General features: G+C 53.6%; 1 protein-coding gene across 1 annotated transcript; it reads left to right on the top strand.

Annotated features, from left to right (window-relative positions):
* The first annotated feature begins 2,099 nt into the window (after positions 1-2,099).
* Positions 2,100-7,215, top strand: LOC134550826 (epidermal growth factor receptor kinase substrate 8-like protein 2). Its single transcript, XM_063397700.1, has 3 exons — positions 2,100-6,093; positions 6,485-6,617; positions 6,951-7,215. Exons 1-3 carry the CDS (start codon positions 5,924-5,926, stop codon positions 7,020-7,022), a joined length of 375 nt encoding a protein of 124 aa, XP_063253770.1. The 5' UTR covers positions 2,100-5,923; the 3' UTR covers positions 7,023-7,215.
* Positions 7,216-10,402: the final 3,187 nt, after the last annotated feature.

The following is a 10,402-nucleotide window of genomic DNA, read 5'->3' on the forward strand; positions in this document are numbered from 1 at the left end:
CCCCCCGAGGAGGGGCCCTCCCTGACCCCCAGCCCCGACCCCCCCTGGGGAGCCCCCACTGCGGTGGGGGGAGCCGGAGCCCCGGCGGTGTCGGGCGCTCCTTCAGAACCGCCCCGTGCGGGGCTCCAGCGGGGGCAGGGGGCGCCGGCTCCGGCCCTTTGGGCTTTATTCTCCGGCACCCCGAGCCCCGCGGCTGCGGGAGAAAGACGGAGAGGGGGGGACGGGGAGAGAGGGGGGATGAGGCGGTAGAGAGAGGGGACCGGGGTGCGGAGGGAAGGGAAAGGCCAGACGAGGGGGAGAAGAAGACAGGAAACAGGAGGGGGAGAGAGGGAACAGACGGGGGTAGCGGGGTAGGGACAGGAGATGAAGGAGTGTGGGAGGTTTGGGGCGAAAAGCGGGGAGAATTTGGGGGAGAGAGGGAAGAGGGGGAAAGGAGGAGAAAGCAGAGGAGACAGGGAGAAGGAAGGAGGGGTAGAGAGGGGAACAGGAGGGGAGGCCGAAGCCCCCGCGCCCCATCTGGGGAGCGCGGACACGGAGGCCGTCCCGCACCGAGCTCCGAGTGAGCAAATGGCGGCAAAGGTGACTTCCGGGGCTTAAATCCCCTCGGCCCCGCCTCGCGCAGCCGCACTGGGGCCCCGCGCACCTGAGCCGGGCCCGGGCCCCGCCCCTGGAGCCGCCCCGGCCCCGCCCCTGGAGCCGCCCCGGCCCCGCCCCTGGAGCCGCCTCGGCCCCGCCCCTGGAGCCGCCTCGGCCCCGCCCCTGGAGCCGCCCCGGCCCCGCCCCTGGAACCGCCCCGGCCCCGCCCCGGGACCGCCCCTGGAGCCGCCCCGGCCCCGCCCCGGGAGCCGCCTCGGCCCCGCCTCACCGAGCGCCGGCTCCGCCCTGGGCCCCGCCCCGTCCTGCCCGGGATGGGGGCGGGGCCATCGCTCGCGGCCCCGCCCCTCTCACCTGGGCCGAACCGGGGCTGCCACCGGCACCGGCACCGGGGCTTCGGGTCCGGGTCCCGCCCGTGTCCGCTGGGGGTCCCGGGTCCGGAGGACCGGGGCGGGATTGGGGCTGGGATGGGGACCGGGATCGCCGCTGGCGGGAGGAGCCGCTCCGGGACGGGCCCTGGGGCGGAGTCCGGCGCTGCCGCTCCGGCTCCGGCTGCGGCTCCCCCGGGGCTCCGGGCGCGGTCCCGCCAAGGCCCCGGAACGCTCCAAACCCCGCCGGTCCCCGCAGCGCCGAGGAACCTTTTGGAATTGTTATCCAGCGTAGGCAGATAATTCTCATAGAGAAACCCCAAAATTAAAGAATGGGGGTCGGGGTGGGTGGGAGGGGCGGGCAACGTTCTGCTCTAAATTAAAACGCATCGGGAAAAATAAATGTATGGAACAGCTCGCTTAGTGTCCCGGACTGGCTTCTGTGTGATCGGCTGGGATTCCAGCTGTTCCCATGGGATTTTCAGCCTGTGGGACTCCAAGGAAATGCCAGGTGCTGAGCATGAGAGAAAACAATGGGAAATCTCCTGATCAGGCAGTGTCCCAAAGGTCTGGCAGTGCCCAGCGTTCCTGGCTGGAATTTGGGGGTCCCAGCACAGCCCTTCCACAGTGTCCCCATGGAGCTGACACTTCCCAGCGCTCCTGGCTGGAATTTGGGGATCCCAGCACAGCCCCTCTGCCGTGTCCCTGTCCCTGTCCCTGCACACCATCCCTGAACAGGGGTTGGGGGTTCCAGCACAGCCCCCCCAGCACATCCCGCTGCTTCCTCAAGTCCCCTTGAACCGGGATCCTTTTTTGGGGTGGGGGCACCCAAACCCAGCAGAACCGGCTTTAACCAGTTTGGGGGGACCCCCCTCTCCCCTCCTCACCCAATTCCTGCTGCAAAACCCAGCCTGAGGCTCAGCTCCCCATCCCCTCAACCTCTCCAGGGAATTGCACTTGGATTTCCCAGTCCAGCAGGGCAGCAATGCTTCCTCCTCACTGTGTCTCTTAATTGCAGTAATTGTGTAAGAAATAATTAAGAAATTCGAATAAAGAGACAATAAAAAAGAGCTGCTAGCTCCAACCAAGGGCTGCTCAAGCCCCTTCTCAATGATCTGCTTTAATTAACCAGTGCAAATGAACCAATTAAAACCACATTGATACAGTTTTATTCTTTTTAATCAAGTTCTAGAGAAATATTGCAGAATAGAAAATCATCTTTTTAACCCCAAAACTCCTCTAGGAGATCCACAGGGCAGGGCTGCACTGCACCCCCAAACTGAGGAGAACTGGGAGCAAAGGAAACCCAGACTGAGATTCCCGGGAGATTGGTGCAGCTTCTGCCAGCCAGAACAATCCTTGGTCTGAACACCTGGGAATGCCAGGAACCTGGGGCGTCATCAATATCCTCAGGAGCCTTTTTATTAAAAGCAGATTTCCACGAGAATGAACAAAATTACAGAAAATGAAACGGAAATGTAAAGGAACAGCTCCCCCAGCCCAGCAGGCTGCAGCAGCCAAAAGAAAATGAACAGAAAGATTCTGGATTGGGACCATCACCAGTCTCAAATCCCTCGTGTGGAATAGCCTCTGCTTTGCTTTATGCATCACCACTCCTCTTAGTGGACAAACCCTTCCAATTCACCAGGTTCCCAACCGTGGCCACCAAGATTCAGCTGCACCGTGTCCTGGTAGGAACATCAAGTGGTACAAATGCAGTGTGGAGCAGGAAAAGAATTAGGATCATTTCTCTTCTCCAATTCCAGTTTTCTCGGTGAGGTTGGGAAAAATAAGGAGAATTCAGTTTACACAAGAAGACTGAAGTCTGTTTTTAATGACTGGCACACAACACACGTAGGGAACCATCTCCACCTGTCTCAGCACAGGCAGACCGTAAAGGGCAGAATGGAATCTTGGATAGAAAGGATCAGGTGCCTTTTGCCACGGTGGCATCCCCCAGGGGGCGGCAGTGTAAGCACAGCTCACAGGAGAGGAGAGGAGGATCTCCCTTCTCCTGGGATTGGTGCTGTACCTGTTTACCTGCTTTGCACACCCTCAACAGCAAATTTTCCTTCTGGATAACACATCAGAAAAAGCAAAAATTGCAAGCGAATTGTTAATTTGCCAGGATGAGAGCCCTGGGACAGACGTTTTTCCTGCTGTGCTCCTGCTCTTTTTTCTGAGGAGCCTGAACAAGTTTTCCAGCCAGGAGAGCCCACCTTAGCACAAAGAGCCACCCCTCAGTCCCACAGTTATTTACACCTCGGCCCTTGGCTGCAGAGGAGTGTCCTGAGAGCCCAACAGGACCACAGCCTTCAGCACACATCCCTCTGCGCACTCCAGGTGCACACACAGCACACACCGGCCTCAAACTCCTCCCTGCTGACTCAGTGACCTTCTGGAATGCCACAAAAGAAGGAATTCCACCCCAACTGGAATTTCCTCCCCCTCCCTGCCTTCAGGGCACTGCTGGGCAAAGGCAGGGCTCCCTCTCTGGCCTGCTGGATTCAGTCTGACTCCTCTGAGCTCTCCTCCACCGTGGAATTACAACTGAAATTGCTCCAGACCAGGAGCTGTCCCAAAACACGTGAGCTAAAGACTTCCCTGCAACCACTGCTGTGGTATCCAACACCAAATTAGTGATTTCAAGGTTCTTCTGATCACCTAACACAGCTAATGAGGGCAGGAAAATGAATTTAAAATTAATAAATTTAACATAATGGACTCATTTGCCAATGCCAAGTTTTAGAGGTTCACAAAGTACTGAGCTTCCCCAGGACATGGATTTCAAACCAGTGGCCAAAACCAGTGGGTCAGAAAGGGAAAAAACCAGAGTTGCTGGCAGTGCTGGAAGCAATGACTGCCCTGAGTTACAACCTAAACTCAAGGAGAACCTGAGGCCCTGTGAATATGGCATCAGGTTACATTTCATAAGCAAAAAGATCCACGGGAAGAGCATTAAAATTGTTCCTACCTGTCCTTTCACAAAGCAAGACCGTTTTTCCATTAAGCAAATGTTTTTTGAATTAAAAAGATAACACTTCACTCAGTTGGAAAAGAAAAAGATGAGATCTGCTAAATTTCCCTAGGCCAAGCAACACTAAACAAAACAAAAGAAAGCAAAACTTTTCAGTTTGGTTCAAAAAGAACCTTTCATTCCACTTTTTCACCATTTTCAACAATCTACAATATTCATTTTGTCTCTCTTCAAACAAAAAGCCAATTCAGCTTTGAAAACCGTATATTCTGGTGTCCCAAGCTAACACATAAATGCATTTCTCTTCCCCTGTGCCCGAATATATATTAGAATAGAAACATCCAAACTCACTTTTCCCGGGAACCTGCAGAATTCTGTGCCAGCAGTTCAGCATTGCCTGATGAAAACCCCACAGATTTCCAGTGGGTTCTGCCTGCTTGGATTTTCAATTCCTCTTCCCCCAGCTCCTCCCTGCTCTGGCATCTGGGGCAGTTGTTTCCACTGGGCAGCACAGGGAGGGTTTCACACTTCACCTTTCTGGGAGCTGCAGTAGGAGCCTTTGGGTGCTGCTGTGTCAGAGCTCAGGACACCAGGAAGCACCAACTCTGCTTTCCCTGGTGGTGTCTGAGCAGTGACACAGAGCTTTGCTCAAATCCAGAGCTGCAACAGGCTGCCTGTGCTGTGTCACTTCCTCAGCTCAAGCACAGTGGTCCCATCTTAACCACAGTGAGGAGCGAGAAGAACAACTCCCCGTCCTGCCCTGCTCATCCCCTGCTGGACACAAATCTGTTCCTAACACCGAGTATTCTCCACACTCCTCAGGAGTTTCATGGGGAAAGTGGCACTGGAGGAAGTGTCCCTGGAGTTCTCACACAGTCACAGGATGGCCTGGGCTGGAAGGGACCTTCCAGCTCATCTCATCATGAGAGTGTTGCTCACTCCCAGTTGGTGCTTCCTGCTGCTTCTGTTCCGCTGTGGAGCAAAACCCAGAGCTCCAGGATCAGCAAATTCCTGACTGGAAGCAGCAGAGAGGACTGAGAAGATCTCAGTCTCAACTCTCCAATTGCAGATTCTCAGAGATCTACCCTTCCACATCAGGCAGCAGCCAAGGGGTGATGGGAGAAAAATAAATGGCAACAGAGGGGCACAGGAAAACGGGAACGTGGTTCTCAGAAACTCATAGTCCATCCCCCGACCTCTGCTGCCTCACAGGGGCTGGGATTTTCCCCTCTAGCTGTGAAGTCTGCAGGGCAGTTCCCTTATTTCACCAGCCCAAAGGGAACTAAATAACTCAAACCCAGGAAGATGACAAAGTGAAGCAAAACCCCAACACCAACACCAGGCCTCAGGGAATTGACCCTCTGGGAACAGCAACACTGCCTGGGCATACCTGGAGCAGGAGCTGTGGGTGTTGAGGGGTTTTACGTCCTGTGAATGGGGCAAGAGGAACAGGGTGAGTTAGAAACATGAGCAACAACTGGTCCCACTGTAAAACCGTCCACAAAACAGGTGAAAGGGAGATTCTCTCCCCAGTCATGCTGCAAGAAACCATAAAGCAGCTTTTTGGCTGCGATTCTGTGATCTCTCCTCTCCTTCAACCTGCAGAACAACTGCAGAAATCACAGTTTCTCCCAAAGAGAGAAAGCTGGAGGGAGACTCCTGGCTCACAGGGAAAGAGGAGATCCCCCCACTCTCTTCCAGGATTCTCCAGCCTCCAAAACCACAGTGATCTCCCTGTACAAGTTTGTCCCTGAAGGTCCAAATGTCATCTCTCACCCTACTGCTCCAACAGAGCACTTAAGCTTGTTCTTTAGAACTAAAACACAAAAGTAAGCACTTTCCTGGGCTGTATTTACAGAGTTAATAAAGCCACTGAGCCACATCCCTGTTTTCCTTACAATTCCCCTACAAACACATTTAATGTGATTTTTGACTGAAGACTTGATTTCATTCTCTCCCTGTTTCTACAGAACTTATCTACCAAATGGATGAGCTGAACGACGAGCTGCTAAAGAAGATCACAAACAACAAAATTCAGCCTCCCCACAGGAATTTCAAAGTCGAAAAGCCTCAGCAAGTTTTTGTGCCCCTCACCTTTGAATCCAGCACTGAAGAAGTCAAAGCCTGGCTGGAGGCCAAGTCATTCAGCAAAGAGTAAGATTTGCTCTGTTGCCTCCTTCCCTGGAGCAGGAGGAGGGGAGGCCGCTGGCACCACCTCCCCTGGGACAAGTCACTGGGATTTACTCACAGAGCCTGTGCTGCAGATCAGATTTCAGCCCTATTAAACCCAGGCTCTATAACCAGGCTGCTCAGAGCTCAGACTCACTCCCTTTCTCTCTTAGAAACGTTTTCTTGGAGAAAAATAATTAAGGAACTAAACCCACGGCCTGAAATGCCACTGGAATCACAGCTGCCACCCTGGCACAGCCCCAGGGCTCTGTGATGTGGTCCCAGTGCAGCTCCCGGCCTCCCATCTCCCACTCCTCACCTCTGGCACGAGGCCACAGGCAGCACAGCCATCATCCCCCACTCTGTGTCTCCCCAGGACCGTGGAACACCTGGGCATCCTCACCGGAGCTCAGCTCTTCTCCCTCAACAGAGAGGAGCTGAAGAAGGTGTGTGGTGATGAGGGAAACAGAGTCTACAGCAAGATCACGGTGGAGAAAAACCAGCTGGAGGTAAGGTTTTCCTGGATAATTCCTGCTGGAATGGGGGGCTGTACCAGCAGTGTCAGACAGCTCGTTAAACAGGCATTTTAAGAAATACAGTTGGGGAAAAAAAAACTCAACTAAATCTACACAAGCATTAAAACACATGTAAAAATTCTGAAGTGTATTTTAAGCAAAAAGGCCCCAAATCCATAAGATCCCCATTTCCACTAATTAATCTGCTTTTTACTGATACCACCATCTCTTTGAAACTAGCTCTACTCCTACAGCATTCATTAAACACTGTAATTTAACTACAGCATGAAGTTCAAATACAAACTTCCTGTTTTGTTTCCATTCCAGAAAAGCAGAGGAGAGTCAGAGTTCCAAGAAATCATGAAGCGCCGCCAGGAAAGGATCGATTCTGCTAATTAAAGTCTCTCTGCTTTATTTCAGCTCTTAGCCCTAAGTAGTGCAGAAAAAAAGGGAACGAAAGCAAAGATTGCCGGCCCAGGCCGGGGCAGCAGAGCTCCCCTCGGGGTCCAGCTGCCATCAGAGTGACAATTCCTTCAACACTGTTGGGAAGGGTTGGCAATAAGACCACGTCCCACTGGGAGAGGTGTTTTAATTTTGCATGAAGTATTTTTTTTATAACTATATATTTTATACTGAAATTGTCCATGCATGTGATCAGAGCAGGATTCACACAGGCTGGATGCACAAGGGCTGATTCCAGCAAACAAAGACCCTCAGAGCTTCTCTCCGAGGCTGTCCCTGCTCCCGCCCCGCTGGCACAGCAGGCGTGCACAGGGCTCAGGGCCTGGAGCCTGCGCCACGGGAATGAGGCTTGGGAACCCTGCAGTGGTGGCTGTAAGGAAAGGACATTAAAGCTCATCCTGTTCCACCCCCTGCCATGGGCAGGGACGCTTTCCACAAGCCCAAGTTGTTCCAAATCCTGTCCAGCCTGGCCCCGGACACTTCCAGGGATGGGAAGTCAGGACCTCTCCGGGCAGCCTAAGGCAGCCCCATTTCCATTTCCCCCTCAGTGCAGGTGTCCCCTGCGGCCCACGAGCACAGGCCCGGTGACAACTCCCTGTCCTCCTCCTGTCCCCCTGTGCCCCCTCATTGGACAAGGCTAGAATGGCAACACACATTCCCAAAGTCTGGGAAATCCACGGACCAGTTAGTGCAGTCTCTGAGATGAGCTCTCAGTGCCTCAAAACGAGCAGGGGTGACAAACAAGGGGCTCTGAACCTGGAAATGGGTGAGTTCCACCTGCCCTCTGCTGCTGACGCAGAGGCCGGGGCTCAGGGCAGCCGTGCAGCCCTTCCCTGGGCACTGATCCTGCTCTGGAATGTTCTGGCGTGGCCAAACCCAGCCTCAAACCAGCAGAAGATAAGCCCTGACCATTTGCTCCAAGCCAGGCACACCCACAGCCCTTCCCAGGGTGTTGGTCACTCGTCCCCACCTTCACGTTTTCACTGACAAAGTCAGCTGAAGTGATTCCCAAAGAACTGAAACCTCAGGGCACACTGGGAAGGGCAGGTCTGACTCCAAATAAATGGGCACAAGAAAAAAAAATCTAATTTAGACAGGATGTTGCTCTTGACTTCCTGTTTTTCTTCATAAAGTTTTGTGCATTTATATATAACAATCAGTAAATAAGGGTGAGGCAAATCTCTCTCCCTAGAGGCAGAATTAGTGATTATGCTTCCAAAATTGACTCACAACTTCAAAACTCAAGCAAGCAGCGTAGTTCCTGTCCACAGCAAGTTTGGCACATTGCATTTCTATCTCTGTCACTGACAGACCAACCTGATTGCAAAGCAGTGAAGCAAACACAGCTCCAGAGCTGCCCACAGCCCAGGGACAGCTGGGGTTTCTCTCTCAGCACCTGCTGAGTCTTTGCCCAAATTTGTGCCTGTCCTTGCACATTGAAGGCAAAAAGCTTTAAAATAGTGTCTGGGGAACTCGTGTCTAAATCTGAGAACACCAGGGCACCTCAGTTCTGGCTTTATTCTTAAGTGTCTCCCATGGAAAATCTATTTTCTTCGTTTGCAAGAGGACGCTGCTGGCCCCGGCAGCGCAGGCAGGGAGGATCCCGGGACAGTCACAGCCCTGCTGGGATCTGAGAAGGGCACTCACCTTGTCAGGGAGGGATGAAGAGGACAATCCTCCTGAGAAGCCCTGGCTCTGGATTAGGGTGGAGAAGGGAAGCAAGATGGCAAGCACAGGAGGTGAGGAAGTTTCTAAAATGAAAAGAAAAACAAACGTTGAGCTAGGAAACACACCACCTTCTAGTCCTGGGGTGTAGAGGAAAGCAAATACAGGGAATTAGTTATCTGGGATTTTAACAGGAGTGAACATGACAGCTCTGTAAAGCTGGGAGCCACAGGAGCACTTCCTAAAACAAATCTCAGCAGACTTTATTGCAGAGGTCACTTTTACAGATTTCCCTGCGACTGAGCTGTGCATCTGTTCTGTTTGTGCTGCCTGCAGACACTGCTATAAAGTACTGTACGTTGATGTACCAGAGAGAAGGAGACAATGATATAACCATGCACTGTACAAGAGTTATTAAAATAGTTAAGTTATACTTCTAAATCCATCTCTGTCTCTTTCACTGGGTTTTCAAAATGGTTTGTCACTGAGTCTCAGAAACTCAGCAAAATGTCTGAAAACACAGGTTTCCTTCTGGGTTTGGGCACTGACCCTCAACAGGAAGGGTGTTAGGGTCTGGGTAGCTGTGGTTTAAAAACAGAGGTGAGGATCTCACACATGATAAGAATTAAGTACCAGAAAACTCCTTTTCTTGTCTGGTCTAGTGGAAAGTGTCCCTGCCCATGGCAGGGGGTGGAACTGGGTGGTCTTTAAAGTCCTTTCCAACACAAACCAGTCTGGGAATCTGTGATTCCATGACTCACAAGGGAGGCTCTCTCCTATTCTTTAGCAAAGAACCCAGAAACAGTACGAACCTGTTTCCTACACAGTGACAGAATTCAAACAGGACTTAAACCTAAAGCTTCTTTACATCATTCTTTCTTGGGCTGGGCAAAACATGAAAAGGTTGCACAAAAGAACATTCTTGCCTATCAGGAAGGGGAACTTCTGTGGCAGCAGTCCCAAGTGGAACAATACAGAAAGAGGGAACAGCATAACCCTATTACACAGCCAAGCGACAGATCCTCCGACATTTAATGCCAAGGGCTGGCCATCCTCTGTCTCAGTTGAACAACCACACTAACAAAATCACCTCCTCTACAGCCCAAATAAAGTTTAGGCAAACCGAGAGCCCAAAACACCTGCCCTGCTGGCTCGGGGGCTCTCTCAGCGGCTGGAGCTGTACCCGACAAGCCATTTCGAACCTTGCCACGACGGCAGGGGAGGGAGCAGCGAGCGCTGGGCTCCTGCAGCGGGGCAGCACCGGCGCGGCTCCGAGCCTCCCCTCACGGCCGCCTCCCCTCAGGGCCTGCCCGCCGCCATCTTGCGACACCGGCGGCGCCCGGGCCCCGCGCGGCCATGAGGGACGGGCGGCTCGGGGGCGAGCCGGGCGCCGTGCCGGCCGTGGGGAAGACCCCCGGGAGGTTCTGGGGACCGGAGATCCCGGGGCCGGGACACCCCGGAGACTCTGCCGGGGACAACGGCGGCGTCAGGGTCGCCAAGGCGACCACCCGCCCCGACCCCCAGGCCCACGCACCGGCCAATCAGAATCGTTCTCCCTCCCGCTGCCCCGCCTCGGCCCCTCCCGGCCGCGTCCGTGCCGTGTCCGCGCTCCTGATTGGCCGCTGCCGCCCAGCCGGGCTGGGATTGGCGGC

The sequence above is a fragment of the Prinia subflava genome, chromosome 5 (genome assembly GCF_021018805.1).
Source record: "Prinia subflava isolate CZ2003 ecotype Zambia chromosome 5, Cam_Psub_1.2, whole genome shotgun sequence".
Lineage (NCBI taxonomy): Eukaryota > Metazoa > Chordata > Aves > Passeriformes > Cisticolidae > Prinia > Prinia subflava.

Coding starts and splice junctions, on each gene's coding strand:
- LOC134550826 (XM_063397700.1), top strand. CDS start 5,924: ATGGATGAGCTGAACGACGAGCTGCTAAAGAAGATCACAAACAACAAA. Junction 6,094..6,484: donor GCCAAGTCATTCAGCAAAGA/GTAAGATTTGCT, acceptor GTGTCTCCCCAG/GACCGTGGAACACCTGGGCA. Junction 6,618..6,950: donor TGGAGAAAAACCAGCTGGAG/GTAAGGTTTTCC, acceptor TTTCCATTCCAG/AAAAGCAGAGGAGAGTCAGA.